The sequence below is a fragment of the Phaethon aethereus genome (assembly GCF_964289735.1).
Source record: "Phaethon aethereus genome assembly, chromosome: 7".
Taxonomy (NCBI): Eukaryota; Metazoa; Chordata; class Aves; order Phaethontiformes; family Phaethontidae; genus Phaethon; species Phaethon aethereus.
Window position 1 is genome coordinate 11250053 of NC_138583.1, and position 23120 is coordinate 11273172.

Below are 23120 nucleotides of genomic sequence, written 5' to 3' on the forward strand. Positions count from 1 at the left end.
CTTACTAAATGCGGAACTCTGGTCTGAATTCACAATATTCTTCAAGATTATCTTTAGAAATAAACTGCATTTTCAACAATATTTTTGGAATATTGTTGACATTTTCCTAATGTCTAAATGTAGATCTAATTCATCTTAACAACGTTATATTGCTATCATATTTTTCCAGTGCAGCTGAAATACAACACAGGCCCAGAAGCAAAAAGACCGGGCCATTTCTAAGATCGTTGCTTACATATACTAGCACAGGGTACATCTTACTGGGTTTGGTCGATCTCTTCTAGTGTTCATGTTGTGCGGAGACTGAAACATTGGGAGTGAGTTGCAGAAGTTTCCAAGACAGTCTGTGACTGCCTGTGGTCCACAGAGAACTAAAAGGTAAAATTGTCCTGGCTTCTTGGTTTTAAGCTAGTATTCACAAAATATGAGAGTTGATATATACTGTCCTTCCTAAAATCTTTTCCTTGCCAGTGGTGGGTGTATTTGCCGGGGGAGGGTACTCTTTTGCCAGGGGAAAGGAGAAAGTATTTCTGTTACAAGCGAAGAAAGTCCCACAAAGCAGTTTTTCTAATTAGGTGCAGTTCTCACAGTGGAAGGATTTGGGAATGCGTGCTGGTACATTTGGGGCCCAAACCATTAGCTTATCACTTGAAAGAAAATCCCATTGCTGCTCATAAGCAACTAATCAAAAGCCAAACACTTCCAGAAAAGAAGCATGAAGACAAATCTAGGGTAGTGCTATGTTTAAACACATGCAGTAGGATTGAATACATCACAGATGAAGCAATAGTGAATTGATCCATTGCATCTATGGAAAGATATCAATAAAACACAATGTCACTGTTCAAGTTTTAAATACTAGGAATCCACCCATTGTTGTCCCAGGTGGACTCCGTGTCACTATAGAGCCCTGCAGCAATTCAAAGCATACTTTCTCCCCCTTCTCCATTTCTGCCATAGCAAAAGTAGTCATGGTGTTTCCATTTGGTGTTTTCCTCTGACTACTCGATAGAGTTCTTTTGTACCCACGGCTAAAGGAGAGTTGTCCTAATGCTGGTCCTGAGCTAAACTCCACAGAGACGACGAACAGGTAGACACCTTTATGCGGTGCTTTAAAGTAGCCGTGTTCAGGGAAATAGCTGTTTCCATAATTGAGGTAAGTTTCATTAAACCTCAGAGTTTTTTCTTTATCCTTTCCTTCTGAGAATCCCACATGGAATGCCACTGCTGAGTCTGAAAAAGAAAGAGGAACAGGTTTGTAGCAGTGAGCACTCTTCTCTCCCCAGGATTGTCAGGGTGGGAGATAGGGTGAAGCCTTATCAGGCCTGATTTCTGTGTGCTCCTTTGTAGAGCTAAACGCTTAAAATGAGTATACGCCTTGGATTAGATCAAATGGTCCCTTGGAAATATCTGAACCACTACTCTTGGAAAAGTGCAAAGCTGAGACCACCCAGGGAAGAAAAAAAAATAGCACTTTTTTTTTCTGTCCTCAAAATAAATTGATTTTAAATACATTCTCTGCTTATTCAGTCTTAACTACAGTTTTGCAGCACAGATGCCTGAAAGGGCTGATTTTTGCTGTGTGTTTTATGTCCATAGCAAGGGCTACAATCATAATAGCCAGTGCTAAACCTGTGGTGGTCGTAATTACCAGGTGCTTATGGCCCCATGCTGGCAGGTAAAGCAAACTGACTGGTCACAATGAAGTAATCTGAAAACTTGTCTCTGAAGTTTAGCCATAAGAGGGAGAGTGTGCGCTCTGGTCAGTCCTCCCTGTTCCACTTGTGCAAATTGTAGCAGTTAAGTTAATGTATCTGTCCGCATTAGGAAGGATTTAGTGCTTCGAAGTACACTCCTTCCAGAAGTAACAGAGGACAAAGAAGCAATACCAAGAAACTCAGCAGTCCCCATCAGCTTCAAAAGGGAAAACTGCTACTACATAACCATGAGCCACCTACAAGCAAAATTCGTGTTATAAACATCTAAAGCTGAATTAGTTCAAGACCAATTCTCCAGCAGCTATAATGGGTGTAATTTTATTGGCCTCAAGCAAAGTGCAGCAGTGTATCAACTTGATTCTCACTCAAACTGCTTATTTTGATAGTGGAGAAGGGTGTAAATAATGTCAGAATTCTCCCTCCAGTATCCCACAAGTTATCTAACAGGTCTCACAATTTATATGCTCTTGTGTGTGGAACTTACAGCAGGACCCAGGAAGAAGCTAAACCTGCACATGAGCAAGTGAAAGAAAAGAACCCACCTTTTTCCAAAAGTTTCGTCTGCACTGTATTTCTTCCACTTATTGTCTGCATATTTTCTCTGTGCTTCTCAGGCTTTTTCTTGTCTCTTTGCTTGTCTGGACCTTTATGTTGTCTTCTCACTTTCCTGCTCAGCATTGACTGAATCTTTGTAACATCCAGACTTATATTTGAGGCAACTAATTCCTCGTTGCTTCCAAATAGCTTTTTAAAAATCAGTAGATGTTCCTCCAGTTTCTGATTGATGGTTGCTAAATCGCCTGAGAGAATTCCCACAGAAATGTTGAGTGGCTCAATTACATTTGCTATTGTATGATTGCAGCAGAGATTTGTGCCACTTCTGAATTCATGGCTCTTGATTGCCTGGCTCAGGTGTTTGATATCATTCTTCAGAGTCATGATATCATTATAAGTTGAGCTATCCAAGGACTCATCTTTGGCAGCCTCATAGTTAGGTTCCATATGTTCTACAATGCTGCGTTGACTACTAACTTCATCTAGAGTGGAGGATGTTTGTGTTTCTTCTTTGGGATGCTTAGGAGATGTATGAGCATGATAATTATTCTGTTGCTCTCTCTTCAGGAGATGAAATCTCTTTATAAGAGATTCTAAAGTCACATTTTGTTCTTGGAGTTTATCTGAGATGTGTCTGAGAGATTCTTGCAGCTGAAATACCGATGATATTAGGATACTAGGATCTTCTTCAAACAAGACTTCCATAAATTCTTCACCCAGTAAAGCCTCTAGTGCTGCTTCATGCCGCATGGCATCTTCTAAGAGAGAGCCAAAAGAACTGTTGAGGTACTTGATGTGTCGATGGATTTCTTCATCCTTCTTCTTCAAGAAGCCTATGTCTTCTGAAAAAGCTGTAACTTGGGACTGAAGCTGTCTGTTTTCTTCTTGACGGAGATTAAGAGACTGATGGATAGATGGAAAAGCTGAGGAGAGCTCTTCAATTTCATTCCTCAAAAGATCTCTGAAAACTGACTCTAAGTGCTTCATATACTTTAAGTTTGATTGGGTGCCTTCAAGGGAATAAGTGATGTTCTTTAAATCTTCCTCCAGTACATCAGTGTCAGAAGATATTTTCTGGCAATTACATTCCTCCATGTACCTCAACAGATCTGAATAGTTTTCCCGAAGATTTGAGAGAGTATAGTTGAGCTCTGATATTTGCCTTTCCATTGCTGCTTTGTTTTCTTCCATAATAAGTGATTTCTCCATTAAAGTTATTGTAAGATCTTCTGGCCTATACTTCGAGATATTTTTTTTTAACTCCTTAAACCACCTCTCTAAAACTGCAATATTTTGAAAGGCCACATCTGACTCCATGTAAAGTTCCTTAAGCTGCTTTGCATGCCCTGCCAGAATGTCATTTATTTGTCTGATGGTTAGCTGGGTATTTTCATCTTTGGGACCATGATGTGAGGAGAGTTCTGTTAAATTTTTTTTCAAAGTCTCAAATTTATTTTCAAGATTGTTTTGCTCTTGTTTCATGTTTGCTATGCTGTTGTTCAAAGCTAAGAAGTGAGACTGCTGTATCTTATGAAACTTCTTGAGCTTTGTGTCAGTATCTGCCTTCATCGTGGTGAGATTATAGTGAACACTAGCCTGCTGCATTTGCAGTTGGTTCTCTATATCTCTTTTCACCTGATCAACTTTCACTACATTTTCTTGGACTTTTGATTCAAACTTAGTTCCCAGTTCCTGGAATTCCTTCTTGGGCACAGTGCTCTCTTGGAATCTTTCTATGCTTTTCTTGTTGGCTTCCACATCATGGGACAGGTTTCTTACCATGTTCGAGAGGTTCTGTAAGCTTCTGTTGAAGCTTGCCCACATTGGGTTAAAATGTTTCCTTAGGAAATTCTCCACATGGGGAAACAAAACTTGCTGCAGAAGCCTTTCCTGGACATCTGTTAACATAGTGTTTAAAAAAAAAAAAAAAAAATTACACTCTGCTTTAGGAAAGCATCTTAATCTGGCCAGGGTAACAAGTACCTATTTTTCTAGAGTAACTGCCATCTCACTCCCCAAAATCAGAGCGCATGCTAAATATTTACAGTTACAAAACCAGCCTAATTTTAAATCAGGGTTACTGTAAAGCACATTGTCTGTGTCTGCAGACAATAACTTTAATATGTGTTGACTGCCCCATTTAAGTCATAAACATACCGCATTTTGAAATCCCTGGACAAGCAGTTTTGTAAGTGGCCATAACTGCCCATTTTCACAACAGTTCTTAGCTGGTGGGCTCTTGCTTATTTGACTGTCTCATCACGTTCTTTTTCTGATGCTTTCCACAGTGCACCTTCTACTTCACAAAGTTGCACAGCATCTTAACAGCTGAATATTCCAGGCCAGGACTAAATAACTTGAAAAATCTGTGAAGCATCCGTACTAGATGTGAATTATACTGCGGCTTGATTTTTAACTTTAACGTTTGAACTCAGTGCCTTGAAGTTCACTGAGGACGGTAGTCTGTATCATTAGGAAATGCTTCTGTGAGCCAATGGCTTGCGTTAGTAGGTCAAATTCGATAGCTCTTTGTTGTCCACTGCAATATATGGCAGGAATAATGGTTCAGACAAGGATTGAATGTTGCATTTTGTTACATACACCAGTCTGATACTTGGTACATCAGAGTATATAGCACAAGTATGAAAAAAAGAATGAAAACCAAACCTAAACTCTGCATCCCTATAGAAGAAAAGAAGACACAGAAGCAAAGTAGTTAGCTAACAAATAAGTATAAGCGACCTCTCTATGCTGTGGTTAACGCATATTCTTAAATTCCAGAAAAGTGCCAAGGAATCTGCCTTTCATCTCATTTCCCATTTCAAGTTACTCTTGAGTTTGTTTCATTTATTTGTATTGGAATTGCATCCAATTTTGCTCTCTTTAGAAATAACCAGCAGGCAAGGGTATTTTTGTTTTCAGTTTTTCTTTCTGATCTGCGTGGTTTTACAGGGCCTATTGGCAGGCTGATAATTCTGCGTCAGACCTCTCACCTGAATTGCTCTGGTTCACTTCTAACACCATGCTTGTACCGTTGTTTTCAAATATTCTCTGTAAGTCACCTAAGTTGCTGACTGCTTGATGAATATCACTTTGAAGATCATCCAGTAATGCCTCATGATTTTGAATGACTTCCAACATTTCTCTTGAATCCACTGATGTTGACACTAATCACAAGATTCAAAAAAACAAAGTCATGCAACGGAGTGCAGCGACCCGGTGACAGGTATTCCTACAAGACCTGCAAGCTCTGAGAACACCAGTGTACTTTTGCTCTGAAATTTTTGCACTAACTTTTAGGGGGTGTGATTTATAGCACCTAAACTCGCAGTTTCTTTGCAAAGATTTTTTTAACAGTGATGAAAACCTAATATATTTCAATATTCATAGAAGAATTTCAGCCATGCTAGCCATGTTGGCAGTGAAATACTCTTCCTTTAAAACCTCCCCATGCCATAGAAATGTTCTGGAGTAAAATGACTCCTTTCAAGCCAATTGACTTGAAAGGATAGCAAGGTTTAACAATCCAGAATAAAAGGAGAAGATGAAGGAGCAATTGAAGTGTTTCACTAAGGAATCAGCAGCGCAGGGTCTAATTGTCATAGCCCCTTGCTGAGAGGACCTTTAACTGATGTTATTCTAAATAAACACCTGCTAATTTGAGCTGTAGATTTCAAAGTGTACACTTGAGATTTGCAGAAACTGGTATATCCAAGCTGTGCCATCCTGGGGGCCTCTTACCCTGCAGGGTTACCTTTGACCTTTCAATCTAATGTTTTATAAACTTAAGTCCTGTAAAGCAACAGCTTATTCATTCTGTGTTGAGAGCATAATGTAAAGAAGACTCTTTCAGGGCTGTAATGAAGAGCCAATTGCTGGAAGATAGTTAACAGCACTGCAAGCCACACCATTTCATAGAGGGTAAGGAAAGGTCCTTTTTGGATACTTAGGTTGGCAGGCTAGAGTGCCAGAGATACGAATCTACACTACCTCATAATAATATTCTCAAAGCTACTGGATAGATGCTCTAAAATAGCATTTTGACTGGATTTTTTTTTTTTCTGGCAAGATTGGTGAGCATGGTGTGCTTTCCTGTGAATCCACATAGTAGAGCAAGGAGTTAATCATCCGTGCCGTTGAAAGGCTGAACGCTCTGTTCCAGCTGGCATTCTCACTGGGTATTGCTGATGACCAGCCAGCATACAACTTTGAAACTTTTGGCTGCTTTGTCTAGAGCATTCATGTAGTGTTATAGCAAAAACCCTCATTTAAGCCAATAAATGAAATGCAGTTGTGTAAAAGCTTTTCCAAATAATATTGTCACTAGAGACTTTGTCCATATCTTCTTTTTCCAGTCAGTGACCGAGAGGTAAAAGAATGGCAAGCAAAGTAACTTCAAGCACATACTGTGGTTTGATTCTTCTTCCCGTCCTTCAGTTTGATTTCCTGGCACCAGAATAAAATTGGGATCTGCAATTGAGATATAATACAGCTGTGAAAATGGTTTAGGTGCAGAAACGACTATGGTATAGCAAGGTGAGAAAGGGCAATTTCATGTGTAGTGTGACAGATGTGTAGATGGACTTCTGCATTGCAGAAAGGCAATCCTGCCTAGAGAGCTTGCTTTGCTTCCAGTACTGCACTGGCATACAACATTGCATAAATGATAATGCTGTGCAGGGTGGATTTTTAATTCATGCTGAGTTACCACTCATAAGAATTTAGTCTTTTACAAATAGATTTTTTTTTTTTTTTCTGGGGGTCCTATCAAATGATCTGCAAATTCCTCTTCCTTGTTCCACAGTTACCTGAAAGTTCTGGTGGCACCAGCTACAGTGAGTGGGGCCGTACAAATACGGAGATAAAGAAGCAGCAGCTGGTTTTGGTCAATGAGTGTAACAGAGGAGAGGCTAAACTAGAAGCACTGTAGTTGGCAATATCCTTCTAACATCAAACATGGAAGTCAGGCTGGGGCATCACCTTAGAGAGAGATCTGTGAAGAAAAGCTAAACCTACAGAGATTAAACGAGGCACACCCATTTTATCTGTGGAGTCTGTTTGGATAGGTGAGTTAGGCAAACGTCATGTGAAAATTTTCACACGAGCATTTGATGTTTTTGTTGTGGTGGCCTTAATTACAAGGGGTAGTTACCTTTTATCTGTTTAAATTCTCTTCCTGCTTTTGGACTATTATTTGCTAAATCCTGCCAATGCCATGAAGCACTCCAGGTTTTTAAACCACGCTGTCCCCCCTCTCTTTTACTTAGCAGCTGCACACATCCTTATTCAACGCTGCAAAGAGTTGCAGTAGTTTACTGTATGTAAAGGCTATTGCTAGAGCTTCCATGGAAGTAGCAGCCTGGGCTCTGTTCTTGTGCTGTCTCCCTGCTCTAGGAGCCGGTATCTGTTGCAGCCAGTGTAAGCGGAGAGGAGGCAGCGGTGCAGGCTGGAGAGTGAGCCCTGCCTGCCTTCTTTGAATTTGGGTATGTTGTGACTTCCCTGGCCAGGTGACTTCATCCTGTAAACTGACTGTAGGGGCATTTCACATACCAGTGTTGCTTTCTGATGTCACCAGATTCTACCTGGAATTAGGCATTCCTAGGTGGACCTCTATATCTGACAGGGCCTCTGGCAAATGAACGCCTTTATCCATGTATAAAGATTACAAAGCTGCTACTAACAGAATAATAAGTAGCTGATGCTATTAGCTGCTAATTGCAGCGACTCCCTTGTTTCAAGGTATCAGTGACTTGGGGCATAGCAGACCAAAGAAATTAAGGCATCGATTCCCAAAAAAAGGGAAAACAAATAGGCAAACTTAGTTCTTGCCACCGTGACTGGCATTTAGTCATTAATTCCCACGCTTGTTCTCTAGCTTTCCTTACCACGCTGTTCACAGTCCTTGCCAATAAATCCAGGGCAGCATTTCCACTGCAAAGACTTCAAAACCTTCTGTTTCACTTGATAGACTGGCTTCAGAGCTGTCCTGTACCTGGGGAGTAAGGGTCTGGGCATTAGCTTGCAAGTTACTGTCAGCTGGCGTCACTCAGGGTAAATTCACTGACTCTAGCAGCAGTCTGGTGCCAAGCGTGTTCTGAATGAGTAATGCTGTTAAGAAATTTGTCATAAACTGTATCACTGCTGCTTAGTAAAATGTTTAGGCAGTCCACAGCAATTTTTTTCCCCTACATAAGATTGCTTTTCAGGATTACTGTCTATAATAGGAGGTGTGTGCACATTCTTACATGCAGACAGAGTAGAACTACTATTTCAGTGTGGCTCCAGTGGTCTGCCTCATGCTTTACTGTTCTTCGGTAGAGATTTTTCCCAAACACGCTGGCACTGATCTCCTGCAAGTCTGAGAAACGTCACAGATGGAAAATTCATGTAACTATGAGAAACACAGCTGTAATACTTATTGTAATAGAGTCCGTTGCAATCAACTTTGGACTGAACTTGAACTTGTGTAAAATTCTGATGAGCTGTAGGGAAAGTTTTGTTTTTAAGCAAATATTCTAAAATGTCACTGGTACCAAAGAAGATACAAATTTGTTAAAAACTCCACTAGAAATAGTCATGAAGCTTTTTTTTTGTTCAGAGAAAGAGAAATTAATTGCATTAACAAATAACAAAAACATTTTTGCAATCAAGTAACTACATAAATGTAAAAACATGTAGGTGAGTTTTAAATATTATTTTACTTCAAAAGTGTTGTGAGTCAGTGTCTCACAACTTTAATGATGTATCAGTCCTGGTACCTTAAGGTACCCTATGGGCTTTCATCAGAACTTTTTGGGCAGCTAGTCCTCCTGAAATAAGAGTAAGCACCTGGGCCCTTGCACATCTCTAATTCCTGCCATGTAAGTGGTCTCACTGATGGCCACAGGCAGAGATTTTTTTTTAAGTTATGTGGGTGTATTATGACCTGAAAATCATGGAAAAGGTATGGTTTCTGGTGTGTTTTTCTGAATAACCATATGGGAAGATTTGAAAAATCACTTAATCACCTTGTAGTTCTGTACTTGATGACTTGGAAAGGCAGTTGTTCTCCCCGGTTACTTAAATGCCTGATCACCTTAGGTACACTGTAGGTACCCTATATCACTTTAGTATTAAACTGAGTTGGTGCTTTAATTCTTTTTAAAATGCTTCATTAAATACTTTTGAAAATATCATTTAGATGCTTCAGATAAAATTATGTTGCCCTCATTTGTTTTATTTGGGATGCTTACATGATCTTCTGGCAGTCTGGTGCTCCATTTAGACAGGGCTGTTGGGAGTTGACAATGTACTTCTCCTTCATGCAGGCTTCTATGTATGTTACCAGCTGGGACTGCATGAAGGAACACCAGTTCCTAGTGGAAGAAAGACATAAGAAAGGAATTTGAAGTAGGTCTTTTAAAACCTCTGATTGTAACAGTGCCAAGGAAGAGTGACATGAAGAAGGACCTTCTAATTTTTTTTTTCATCTGGATGATGAGGAAAGTGGAAAATGCATGGTACTTCCTCCCTCCACTCCCAGTTCATTTGTTTTCATTTGGGGTGTTTATCTGATTTTGTTACGAAAGGGAAAGGTTTGATTGCCTGAACTTTGATGCATTAGTTCCATTTCCAGTTCTTTCATTTAGCAGGAGAAATTTCCAACTCGCGATAACCTGCAGGTTAATGTCACTTTAAATGTCAAATTGCCTTTCTAGGCATGTTGCCATTGCAGATGCCTAATGACTGACTCATCAGGTTGAAGCAGACTGCTTCTGAAAACTTGATCCCATATAAACTCCATTAATAATCAATGCCTTCCTAAGTATTACTTCTTCAAGATAATATAGTAACTGATTGGATTTTATTAATTAGACTAGCTTTGAAATAATTTCTCCCATCACCTGCAGGAAAATAATATTGGAAAAATGAGGGTGGGTTTCTTGGGTTTTAGTTTTATGTTTCTAGCAAGGACATGTGAGTTTTAGTAGTCTGGTAAATTTTCTGAGTCAGAATTACATAGACAGCTGTTAATCTCAGAGTGTAGGTGAGCCTCTTTCTTTTCAAAAGTTTAAAGTCAAGACACGGAAGGGTACAGTTTGTTGAAGTTTGATGGTCGAAATCCAAGATATCAGAAGTGACAGGAAGTCAGGAATAAGAACTGTAATGGGAAATGAAAAAAAAGTGTGCTGATTAACATCTGATCAATTAGTAATTGCAATTATTGTTGATAAACTAGGCGTGTATTCAACACACTATTTCAGACAGTGTGTTTACAGAAGTTCACCAGTTAAACACCAGGGGATCCTACCATTCTCCGTGGATAGTGATGAGTAGAAAAGGGATGTGGCAGCTTTGTTTGGACAAAGAAGCTATAGGGAGACAAGGGGTCCCCACTCTCTCTGTTTAACTCTGGCTACAAAACCTTCAGAGGAATAGTCACTGAGGCAGCAATTGCATTTTACAGACAACCTGTCTTAAAGACAGTCTGGGCCCTCATGTTTCACATGAGTGGCTACATGTCCTGTCTATTGTAGGTATCCTAAAACTGTGTGTGCACACAGGGCCGTTAGGAAGTTGCAACATATCACTTAGCAGCATACTGATGTTAAAACGTGCTAATCCTCTTCCTTAGGGAAGAGGTAGAGTTGAGCAGTTTGGACAGAGAAAGGAAAAAACATATACCACCCTCACTGACAGCCTCTGGCGGTTCCGCCTCTGTGGTCTAGACTCTGAAGTGCTGACCTTCCACAGCCCATGCCTCTGGGGCATCAGGCAGGCTGCAAAGGATGCCATCTTCCCCAGTGACTGATGAAATCCAGCTCTCTTCCCCTTTCAGCAGGACCTGTGATTCCCCCAAACATCCCTTGATGCTCGCTGGGTTGGGGCTGTTAACTATTCTGAACCAAAACACTAAGCTCCATAGTTTAAATCACAGTCTTGTTTTCCATTGGCATGAAATCAGTTGCAAAAGGGGTTTGAGGCCTTCATCACACCCTCACAGTAAAGCACCTGCAGAGGAAACAGCTCTCTAATTGCATGAAATTGGCTGTCCTGATGAAGACCACCTGCATCTCAAAAACTGAGCTACTTTGTTGTGTTAGGTGTCCATGGGATCGGTGTATTAGTGATGGCAAGAACTGGTCAGTATGGTGTTTTTTTTTTAACATTGTTCTTCCTGATACTGCCGCTGGCAGTTCAGTACTTGAAAGTTTGGCACTGGAAGGTTTGAATGCCCAAGAGTATATCTGATGAGTGAGCAGGTGCTGTTTTCACATGGTTTGGGGTTTTTGCCCTCTGTCTGGCTTCTCTAGGGTCCAGTATCCATTCTCTTCACAGCCATTACTATTAGCCTTGGAGCTCGCTGGCGTCAATATACGCAGCATACCTGCTTAGATGAAGCCTGGAGAAAAACTAGGAATCATATTGTATGCCGTATTAATTTCCTTTCCTGTAAGAAATAAAAACTAGTTTCTCAGAATAAAAGTAATGTTAGGCCTTATACAAAGTCGATCATGTCAGCTGGGGTGTTTGGGGAAATCAGGAGGTTCTTGTACTCCATGAGTTTGGCAGAGCTTGTGTTACAATGGAGCAGAGCATTGTGGGGGGGAGCGCTGTGTCTGATGAAGAACAACTGAACTTTAGGCAGTATATTTTTAAATGGGAACACAGGAACCAAATCTCTGATAATCAGCATATATGGAAAAAGTTTGCCTCTCGGAGCGAGGCGCAGAAACAATGGGGAACGGAGTCCCGCACAAAAGCGGAAGCTGCGGCCGGGAGAAGGGGAGGAAGCCGCGAGGAAGCTGGAGACATGAGGAGGAAAGGGCAGACAGCCTGGGCTTGCTGGGACGTACAGAGCCTTTTCTGCTCCCCTGTTTCTTACGGAAAATGTGACTGGGATTCCAGCGAACACCCATGCAAGCAAAACCCTTCGTCTCTTAGAAGCGGGGGCAGGAATCTGGCAAAGCCTGTGGCGCTGGGAAAGCTGAACAGGCAAGCAGGCTGCTGCAGCCTTGGCTGGGATTTCAAGCCAAAACAGCTGTTTTGGTGAGCTGTAGTTTTAAGACCTTTGCAAGTGACTGGGGGAATTTTTGTGCCTCTTATCGGTGGGAGTCTTGTTTCCTATGAGACTAACCCAGAGGACAAATCCTCAAGTTTTTATTAAATCATTACTCTTCAAGAGTCAAAGGCTCTGCTCATATCACGGAGCAGTTCAATTAAAGCCAGTAGACCACCACGCATGCTCTGGCTGACATCTGCCTCGAGGTGTGCCCGAGTCTGCCAGGCTTTGTAAGGCTGCATTGCTTTGCAGTGGTCGGTGAGAGATGAGTCACTCAGAAGCAGAGACCCAATTCGTGCTTGCATTTAAGCTGTCCTCTCTCATGTGCCCAGCCAGCCATGGCTAGGACTGGCTTTTCCCCCTCGAATCCTCTGCTTTTCTCCTGGGGAAATACAGTGACGGGGCGCCGCGGCTGGAGCTCGCTGGCATTGTTGCTAGGTGCAGCATCTTGGGTCTGCCTGCGGCATGCCTGCCAGATCCAGGCAGGAGCCCGCATTCCGTGTGGAAACCTTTTAAAACAGGATTCTTTGGCTTTAGTGTTTTGTTGTTTCCTGACAAAAACAATCCACTCCCCATGAATTATCATCTGGGCTGATTTGTTATTCCCACCATACACAGCTCCCAAACAAGCCCTTTGAGTCACGTAAGCCAAATCTAAACCAAATGTTTACATGCATCAACACGTGTGTGAGCAAGAATGTAGCATCGTATGACTGTGAGTACGTGTGCTATCCTGCACATGTAAAAGTGCACACAAATGTAATAGAAAATACGAAGATTCCCTTTCAAAACCCGTTAATGTGTTGGAGATATCTGGTGGGCTTCCCACATGTAGAAAGGGCTTATGTTGTATCAGAAATTGAATCAATGATTGATCCCAACCTGATGGTTACTTTGGACAGTTATTAGCATTATGCAGAACGAACAGCATGAAAAAAGGGGAATTTGATAGGCTCTCGATAAAAAATTCCTTAAATGGTGGTCACATTTCTTTATGTCCATTTTGCTGTACTATCTGCTTACTAGTTGTCCCTTGCTTGATCTTAAAGTTTCATGGAGCTGAAGTGCTACACAATACGCATGTTTCGGTTTTAATAACAAAAACTTTTATTTGTTTTGAGTTCCATGAAACTTATCAGAACTTTCATCAAATAAGTAAATAAGGCCTGTTTTTCCCATCTGTAATGAGCTGCAATATAGGCACATGTGCCCAAAGGTGAATCTTTTATTGCAGGATTTTTTGCATATCTTGTCAAATGCTTCCTTTAAGGAAACTTTGATATCTGTTACTAAAAATACTCCTTGACTGTATTAACCTTGAGGGAAAATATGTCATTCTTTAATGTTAAGTGGAACAATTTAAAGACTTACAAAGGCTAGATCTGAAGTTCAGTGAGGCGAGCGGGACTTCTGCTGGCACCAGTGGGCTCTGAAGTTTCAAAGAGCTGCTCTTTCACAAATAGCACTTTCTTTATGCAGCTGGTTTCTGGAACACAGCAGCTTTGTGTTCTGCTTCTGCATTTTTTTCCCTCTTTGTAATTATGTCGCTTCATTCACTGAATATGTAACCAGCTTAACACCCTCTGCTTTTATTCTCTTTAATACAGTTTCCTTTTGATTCAAGCCTCTGCTACCAAGGAGAGAGGAGAAGAAACAAGTTGCTCATGAGGGGAGCAGAAGAGCTTTCTCTCTGACATGGTGAATGGTAACGTTTATCCCAATACTGCAAGTTAGAGCAACACTTAAGGGCACCCTAGCAAATCCAGGGCTACAAATGTTTAATTTGTTCAGTTGCTTTTCCTGTTTTACATTCCAAGCAAATTTAATCCATTTTCTTTAACCAGGAAAAAAGTATTTGAATAACTTTCTCTACTAAGACTAGGTAGGTCTTTTCCTAGTCTTTCTTCTAATCTCCTTATTGAATAGAGTCTTCACATGCATCTATCCATTTCTGCCTTACTTTGAGTCAACTGTATTCTTTTGTCTGAAGTTAAATACATCTGATGACAAGGCAATCTGTATTTAAATCAGATTCAGCAAATTTGTGTTAGCTCAAGCTCCTTTTATTTGAACCTTTAAGGTCTTTAATCTAAAAACTGATCTTACAATATTTTTTTCTTATTTTGAATACTACTACTGCTTTTACTGAAACATAGCAAAATGTAGGTAGTGCTATCTCTGATTCTAGGATTTGGCTGGGCTACTTCATATCATAGCAAACAGAATAAAACCCACAGAACCAGGAGATAAAGCAAGATGGCTGGTGTGCAGTAATTATCACTCTGCTCAAATGAATACTGGGTAGTCGCTTTTTTCATACAGCACTACACTGACAATCGCAGCATGATAATGAGCGTAATTCCCCCCAGCTCAGCTAGGTACTTCCATACTTTATTTTTCGTAGTTACATGTTCTCATGATTGGCACCGCAATGCATAATTTTAGATACTTCCAGTGGTCAGTGGAATTTTTGGCTGAACAAAAGCTTCAGGACTTCAGGACGTTGTTTTTCCATAAGTTTTATTATTCCTTTGGCTGTACAATTGAGTTGTCCTTCACATCAGTTTCCTCAAGTTTCAATTCTCAAGGAAGCCAGCTTCTATAATTACTTGGAAAACTCCTGTCCAGCCATTTCTGTGTCTACCACTGAGAGTGCAGAACTTTTCGGGTCTGTGACACTTTCCTTTTCTATACAGTGCAAAAGGCACCAGATAAGCAATTATTGCTGCTTAAATGTGCTACAAGATGACAATAGAGGACTGTGTTGTTCTAATTTAATCAAGTGATTTTCCACTAACTTGTGCAGAATGCCTCCTGATTCATACCAGTTGAAGCGGGGGGGAAAAAAAAAAGTGAGGCATTAGCTGTGGAATAATCTATGTTCTGTTTTTCCCTCAGTGCTAAGTTCTCACTGATAAGAAAAAGCAGCCTTAATAAAATAGAGGTAAAATATCACATTTAAATGAATCTAAACTAGGACTATGCCCATCAGTTTTAAGACAGACGTATCTTTTTATTCATTATAGAATGGAGAAGGTATTCAGGTGTTTAAAAAGGTGCTGCCTCACCGAGGGATCCCAGTGTGCCACTGGGTTTTTAATTAGCAGACAGCGAGTAATCGCTGGTGGTCTGTCAGCGAATTCTCCAGCTCTTCCCGAGCAGCCAGCAGCCCTGTATTACCATCAGATAGTAGAAATTACCATATTTCTCAGGCAGGGTCTGGGATCTTCCTGCGACTCATCCCCCGAACCACCCTGGTTTTCACTGGGCTTTAAGTAGACTGACCGGTTTACCTTATGAGCTGGGCTGAAAAGAGTGGCAGTGGTAGTTTCAAATGTGTGGATTTCCATACAGTGCTGGAAGTCCTCCAGAGCCCTGAGCAATGCTGGTTGAATGCCACTTTTATTCCACAGTAGTGCCAGTTAATCTGTTATCAGCTGGGACTTGTCCTGCAGAATGTCCTAAAGACTTAGTGCAGTGAAGACTTTCTGAGCAAATCCAGTCCTGAACCTAGAGCTTCACTAGGAGCAGGAGCCCAAGAGAAAGCAGGCTTGGCTGGGAGCTGGTTTTGAGCCAAGTCCAACTGTTGAACAAGCTACTTCAGAGAAATAAATGCAAGAGGTTTTTCCTCTTCACAAAGCATCACAGCCATTACCTCAATTATATTATCCTCCCCATGATACAAGCTCTCCAGCCAGCTCAGGGGTCAACTTACGCTTGGATTTCATCTTTTGATTTCTGCAGACTTAAGTTCACCCCTAGTTGTGTTTTGGGCATGAGTGTGATTTTGTTCAGGGTTGGCCACCGATCACTCGTTCAAGGGGTATTGACCCTCAGGAGTAGGAGGGCTTCAGATCCACGTGGTAATAGTGCTGATGGTGGTTCTGTGGCTATGCTGAAATAAGAGATCCTTGCTATCTGCTGAAAGAATTAATTGCTACAGCTTGCACTAATGAGCTGTGTAACAAAGGAAATAAAACAACCCTTTGGGCGCAGAGAGTTCAATAATTCCTGTAGCGCATGCAGTGAAGCTGTCTCATTTGCATCAAATACACTAATGGGGAGCCATTCCACCTGCAGATGTGCAGCTCAACAAGAGAGCCAAGTATCGAGTGGTGGTTTTGGTCAGTAGCCACTGTCTGAGGCAAAAGCTTAATTGGAGAATTTCCTAAAGTCCTGAAAGCAGCCAAGTGCCTAACTTTGACAGGAAACCATTGCTTCTGTTAATGAACTTGGCACTGCAAAAGCTATTGTTGAGCACTCAATGGCCATTCCACTAGTTCACAGGATGTCAGGGACTGAAGATCACATTTGGCTGCATTTCATCCAAACGTTGTTTTATTTTAAGCATATGTTCTATGCCCCTTTGTTGAGAAATTCAGTATCCATAAGGTTCCTAAGAAAGTCCCTGTCTAATTTTGAAGAAATGGATGAGTCAGTGTGAAACGGGTCTTAATGAAATCAATGGATATTTTCCTGTAAAAGCAGACAAAGAAAATAAGCTATTAAGATTGAGCATTGTTCTGACTTTCCCTAGAATAAGACTGATTTGGGTTTTCTCTACTTCGGAGGATAGTTGTTCTGTGTTTTGATACCCTGTGTAATCAAAAAGAGAGACCTACTTCTTTGTGGCTGTCTCCATGCCGAATTAAAGGAAGAGGTGTGTGTTTCAGTGAGATAACAACGCACCTGGTTGACATCAGGAAGCCTTCCTGTAAGGAAGGGTGACTTCACAGAATCGTGTGTCCAATCCTCAAAATATTTTAATGCAATTAAGGATTTACTTATGCTGAAGATTTCTGCCTTTGCTATTTATAGTTCAGGTGGTGGGGGTTGGTTTTTATTGGTTGGTTTGTTTTCGTTTTTTGCAAACACATTGTAATGGTAAGAAAAATCCCAATAAATGCAAGACTGAGCATGTGTTTCCACATTGAAGAGAAAGAGAGAGAACTAAATCACCTGCCCACCCAGAGGGCAAATCCAAAACAGGGGCTACTTGGCAGTGATTACACTTTTGGAAAGATGGAGGAGAAGGTCTGTGGGACTTTGTCATAGCTGGGGAAACCAGCTTTAGTTGCTGTGCTCCTTCCCATCTTATCACCATGGTCCATTTCTCCCTTACTGTGTGAGCCATCCGTTTGGGGACCAACGCTGACAGCGTGCTTACTGAGGGAGAAAGTTAAAAATAACCTCTGCTTTTTCCTAAGTTTATTTTTAACCCGGAATGCTTAAGTGTTCTGGTTTACTGTGTTACATGACAGACAGGCCAGGCCAACTGAGTGTCCAGGCAGCTTTGGGCTTTGCTGTCAGAGGTAGCATGTGGTAGAATTGCACCTTTTAGATGCTCCATTTATCTTTTTTTTAAATTAAATATGAACACTAAGTGCATGAAATCTGAGTTGTCAGCCTGACTGTTCTTGGTGGTGTGGGCACATGGATCAGATTAAAGCCAGCCGGCTGCGGCTCTAATCAATGCCGAGAAAAGACAGGAGCCTTGGTCTACAGTGCTCTACTAAGGGTGCTTTAGTGCATTGCTTGATTTGAGAAATAGTCTGTTTGTTAGGGAGAGAAAATAAGCCCTTCTGAATGTAATAACAGTAGAGGTCTTTCCATAGGTCTCGAATCAATAGAGGTAAGTCCATGGCAAGGGTACAGAGAAGATGGCATGTTCTTCCCAGAGCCAGGCAGCCTTTCCTTTCAAAGGCTGGGTCACCATGTTCCTGGCCCCCATACAGCCGCATGGAGGAGGACACGTGCGTCCAGTTCTGTCTACCCCGGTCTGAACTGTACAGCCTAGGAGAGGGCACACAGCTATATGCTTACACGGCCCTCTCCTTCAGCTCCCCTGAGGCCAGCTCAACCCTGCCTTGCTCAAGTATGTCTCGTTACCAAGTATTTGATGGAAGCTGCTCTAAAGAAAAATCTCCAAGGTGGCTTGTCAGGTTAGGATGAGTTTTCACAAGCTATCAGGTATGTCATCCACATAGCAATTGTCAGGATAACAACAGTGATGTATTATCTCCTTGACATATCTATTATCCATTTCAATATGACCTGATCAGACAGCAGCTGAACTGGTTACACCTAGTGGTAAGTATTAGAGTAGGCGATAAGCTAATGCAAAGCTAATGAAAGCTCTTATTTGATATTTACTGGATCACTTCTAGAACTTCCACATAACTGGTCATATCTTGGGCACCTTGTCAAGCCTCACTTTAGCTGCCTGTATCCACACACCGGTTGGAAAAGGAAAAGGAAAGCCACCGGTAACAACAGAGCGTTCCCATGACGTTCTGCATTAGGGCATCTGTCTTATATGGGAAATAAAGAGTGAAAATGTATGTATTACCTATTTTGGGTGTTATGCATTGAGTATTTATGAAATCCAGAACCTGTTTTTACTGTTCTTGCTCTTCATCTTCCGTTGCTAAAACAAATGCTAATACAGTCTAGCAATTTCACAGGACAGATCTCTTTATGTACTTGTGCTTTCATTTCCCTTTTTAATTCTGCAGAAAGTTTGGGTACACATGGATCCATTTACCTCAGCCATAGAATAAAATATCTAAAGTCAAACCAATTAGCTCACAGCTGCTATGGGGGTGGGAAGAAAAAAGATTATTTCCTTTAGAAAGTTGGCCCTTTTTTATATTTTTTTTATTTTGTAAATAACAAGTACAGATACCTGTCCACTTTGAACATGCAGAGCTTCTCTGGTGCACTCGGCTACAAGCAACAGCTGAGATACTAAACCATTGCCCAGTTCTTCCTCTAAAGAATAGTTAAAACAAAAAGGATTATTATCCACATATTTCTCTCCTTTTAAAAAGTCACCTAAAGGTCAGTGAGTTCTTACTGATTTTCTTATTTTAAAACTCTTGCTAGAATAATCTTGTTATTCTGAGAGGAATTAATTAGTGAAGTAACATGTCCAAGCATTTGACTGGGATCTGATGAGTTATTTTACCTTACATGCTGAAACAGAAACCAGAGGATTGTCTGACTAGTTAATAGTCGTGATGGTCTCCATTATTCAAATAGGTGCAATAAGAAAAATAATAATCTAAATTTTAAAATAATCTGAGAATATTTTGTAACAACCACTAGTTCTAATACACAGGGAAAATAGCAAGAAGTTTGTTAGAAAATTACAAGAGTCAAAACTTTCTCAGAGACAAAGTTACCATAGATCTTGCTTGTTTGTTTGTTCGTTTCCCAGTTCTAAAAATAAAGCATTTTCTTATTTCAAAAGCAAACTAAAAGTGGGACATAGTTTTGGTGGAAAATTATTCTAACTACCCCAGGCTTTTTTTATGGCATGTCTTCATCTCTCTGTATGTTTTAATTCCTGATTAACTCCTGATGCTCTTCTTGCTCTCCCCTGTAGAGATACAAGCCCAGTTCCTCGATGTTTTTTCCAGGACATGTGTCACATGTAGGGAGGAAATACCAGACTCGTGACAACTTCTTGTCTCTGCATAACAGGGTACTCCAGCCATAAGCACCTGCCATGCTCCTGAGGACTTCAGGCTCTGAAGGTACATTGCCTCAACCATTTGCAACGGCTTTTAGAACGTGGACTGCAGTTACAAGGGGACCCATGCTGTCCCTTCTTATTCACACTCTCTCCCCTCACTTTTGGACACTTTTGTGCGCACCGTAAATGTGATAGCTCTAGCAAAAGAACAAATCCCTTAAAGCTACTGGCAGTGGCTTTATTTTGATTGCCTGTAGTCATCAACATAGCTTTATAATTGGGAAGAATGTTGTGATTTGACTCCTTATGCAACTATCTCCATAAAAGGAGGAAGTATTTCTCTTCTTGGGAGGAAATTGGGATGAGTAATAGGTGGTGCTGAACTGAATTACACAAGCTGGTGCTGAACAAAGTTACAGAGCAAAGGAAGAAACCCCTATTAGGGCAGTGTATTGCAGCATCTTGACCTACACATGCACCTGTTTACGCCGTTGAATTTTCATAGTACTTATAATTTTCAGGCTGCTTTTGGCATTTCAACCAGCAATCAAATGGTTACCGCTGTGCAGTATAATGTGGAAGTCCAGAGCACCACTTAGGCTTTGTTTTCCTTCCTCTTGACAGCGTCTGAAATGCATTAACCAGGAGTTGGGGAATTAACAGTGCCCGTCATTATCGAACACTACCCACCAGGAAACTGGAAATCAACGCTTACAGGCTTTAGAAAATGACTTAAGGTTAATGGTGGGAGGTACAGATTTGTGGGAAGACGTAGTATGAAGGACAACAGGGTTTTAATACACTCACTATGCTACATGCAGAAGGGAGTCCTTAATTTTACATGTAGATGAGATTAGAAACAAGATAGCATGCTTTAGTTTGCATGAAAGGAAAGCATGACATGAGCAAGATTTTATAGTCTTTTTCCGTCTCCCTTTTTTCCTTTCCTCAAGAGCATTTAAAGGGGAAAAATACCAGGGCATCCTAAAGCACTGAGCTGTGAACAGCACTCGCTGTGCTGCGGTTTCAGCTCTCCCAAACAGGGCTCTGCAGTACCCATCCATCAGGGCTATAAAAGATTGATTCATTCACTGTCCTGCTTGGTTTTCATCTATTTTAAACATTTAGAGACCTACTTATGTGCCCGTAAAACTTACAAAAATCATAGCGCTTGGAAAGCTTTCTAGTGAAACGTATGCCTTTTCCGCTCAGGATGGCTACTCTTCTGCTACAGATTACCATAAGAAAGCATTTCACTGTCACCAAAACCTTTTTGGAGGGTTGAATTTGTAGTCATTTTCATGCTTATTTATTATTCTTTACTTTGTTATATTTACTCCTCGCTATTTTTATTTTGCTAACATCCTGCTATGCTTTCCCTCTCCATTTCCAAGGCCCAAGTCTGCAGCCAGGCACATTCCACTGATGGGCAAATATTGCCATGATCAGCAAAAATAATCAGCATTGGTTTGTGATGAGAAAAACTCAGTAAATTAATTTCCTGTAGTTTGGCTTTGCCAGGTTTTGTTTTATGGTGCTACAGCACAACTGGAAGGTTTCACATCTGCCAGCTGCGTCCAGACCCCTAACCCCATCGTGCCGCCTCGGACTAGGCAAAGAACCAGTCCTGTTGTCGTTTTCGTTCTCCGCAAGCACTTCAGCCTTCTGCTTCTGTAGTTAAAACATTTAAACCCCTACTGTTTGTAGGATTGATCCCTAAAATCTAATATATTTTAATGAGAAACTTCTATTGAAAATGGTCCTTTATCAACAGGATGGGAAGGTATCAGACAGGATTGCGCTATCGTTACGTGTAAGACAGACGCGTTGGGGTACTTACCCATTTCGGGACTGTGGACTCGCAGCTTCAAAATCCTCTCTCTCCTCCTGATGCGAGATCACACTTGAAGGGTAATCTTGAGTATCCTCCCTGAGCCCTTCTGCCTCCCAGTAACCTTCTCCCTCGTGTGACAGAGGATTCCTCTGGGGGTATGCAGAGGTCTCATAAGTTGCTGGCTTTGAGCTGAGCACCGAACCATCATGATATCCATGATGGTCCGAGCGTTTGACCAGCCTTGCCAATCCTATTGTGTTACAGATGAGCAAAAGCTTCACTAGCATCGCGGGGTTTTTCCCCACCCAGTTACACCTGTCTCTTGTTCGCTTCTCTGAAGCTCAGCCTGGATTAATTCAGGAATGGCCTGGCAATATTCTTTAACTGGAAGGTTGGAAGAAGGAAGGAGGGAAAAAAAAAAAAAAAAAAAAGACTTGTAACAAAGAGCGGAAAAAGCTTTCGACCCTCCCAGCTACTGTGGAAACGTCCGTGGCTATTGAACAATGTGAGTCTGGTTCCTGTGTGGGGCTCAAACGTCTCTGACAGAGGGGAAAAAAAAGGTGGTAGGAATATAGCTTATTCAAGGAACTTCTGAGCTTGGCTGCGTTCTAAACTTATCTGTGAACAGGAACTTGGCTTTTATCAACTGCCTTCTCCCTCAGGCACAGGAAAAGGATGTTAGCTTAAAGGAAAGGAAGAGAAAAGAAAGGAAAGAAAATATTGAGTGGTGTAACAGACTCTCATTACAGTGCCAGAAAATGTCACAGACCTGCTTGCTCCAGTGTCTGCACTATTTTTTTTTTTTTTTTTTTAAGGCTGAAATACCCTGGCTTTAGCAACAGCATATTCATGGTATGTACAACAAATTATGGTTATTAAGGTATTCAGAATAAATGCACAGCAAAAAAGAGCTTACAAACATCCATTTTTGTGTGGTCTTTGCAAAGTAACTCTGAATCGTATTCTGTTCGCGTCGAAGTGGAAGATTTTCATGAAGTAGACCTACAGAGGGGTCAGGATTAGCGAGCATTTTTAAGAATTTCTGTTTGGGTTGTCATCTCTGGATCTCACGCCTGATTTTTTTGTGCATTTTTAATTAGCATTACAAAAAAACACTTAGCAAGAGCTGCTGTGAAGAGCTACCTCTGTTACCTCACCCTAATAACTTAAAAAAAAAAAAAAAAGGGGGTTGGATGTGGTTTTATTACTGGTCTTGCTTCACTTGATGGTGCTACTTTTAGTTTTATTGCTATTATAAACTGTATTTCTTTTCTCACTGTCTTGCAGGGTGATGTGCTCTGGCATTTTGAAGAATAAAATGAGGGAGAACGATGCTCTGCTGACAGAACAGGTGGGAATGCTGGTGCAGGACTGCTCGATCACGTCTCGGTTTGAATGATGAGATACACAGCCCAAAGTTCAGTATGTTCTGCAGAGCATTAAATGTAAAGCTTTTCTGGAGTCATTCCAATGCCAGCTGAAAAAGAGAGGATA

At 41.1% G+C, this 23120-nt stretch overlaps 1 protein-coding gene across 1 annotated transcript; it reads right to left on the minus strand.

The window, feature by feature from the left end:
• Nucleotides 1–844: 844 nt before the first annotated feature.
• Nucleotides 845–23034, minus strand: MMRN2 (multimerin 2; the record flags this gene model as incomplete). The annotated part of the gene is made up of 7 exons (XM_082002585.1): nucleotides 21633–23034; nucleotides 9506–9628; nucleotides 8159–8265; nucleotides 6681–6743; nucleotides 5267–5440; nucleotides 2261–4171; nucleotides 845–1233 (listed from the first exon to the last, which is right to left on the minus strand). The coding sequence occupies exons 1-7, from the start codon at nucleotides 21911–21913 to the stop codon at nucleotides 845–847; spliced, it is 3048 nt and encodes a 1015-aa protein (XP_081858711.1). The 5' UTR covers nucleotides 21914–23034.
• Between the last annotated feature and the right edge of the window lie 86 nt (nucleotides 23035–23120).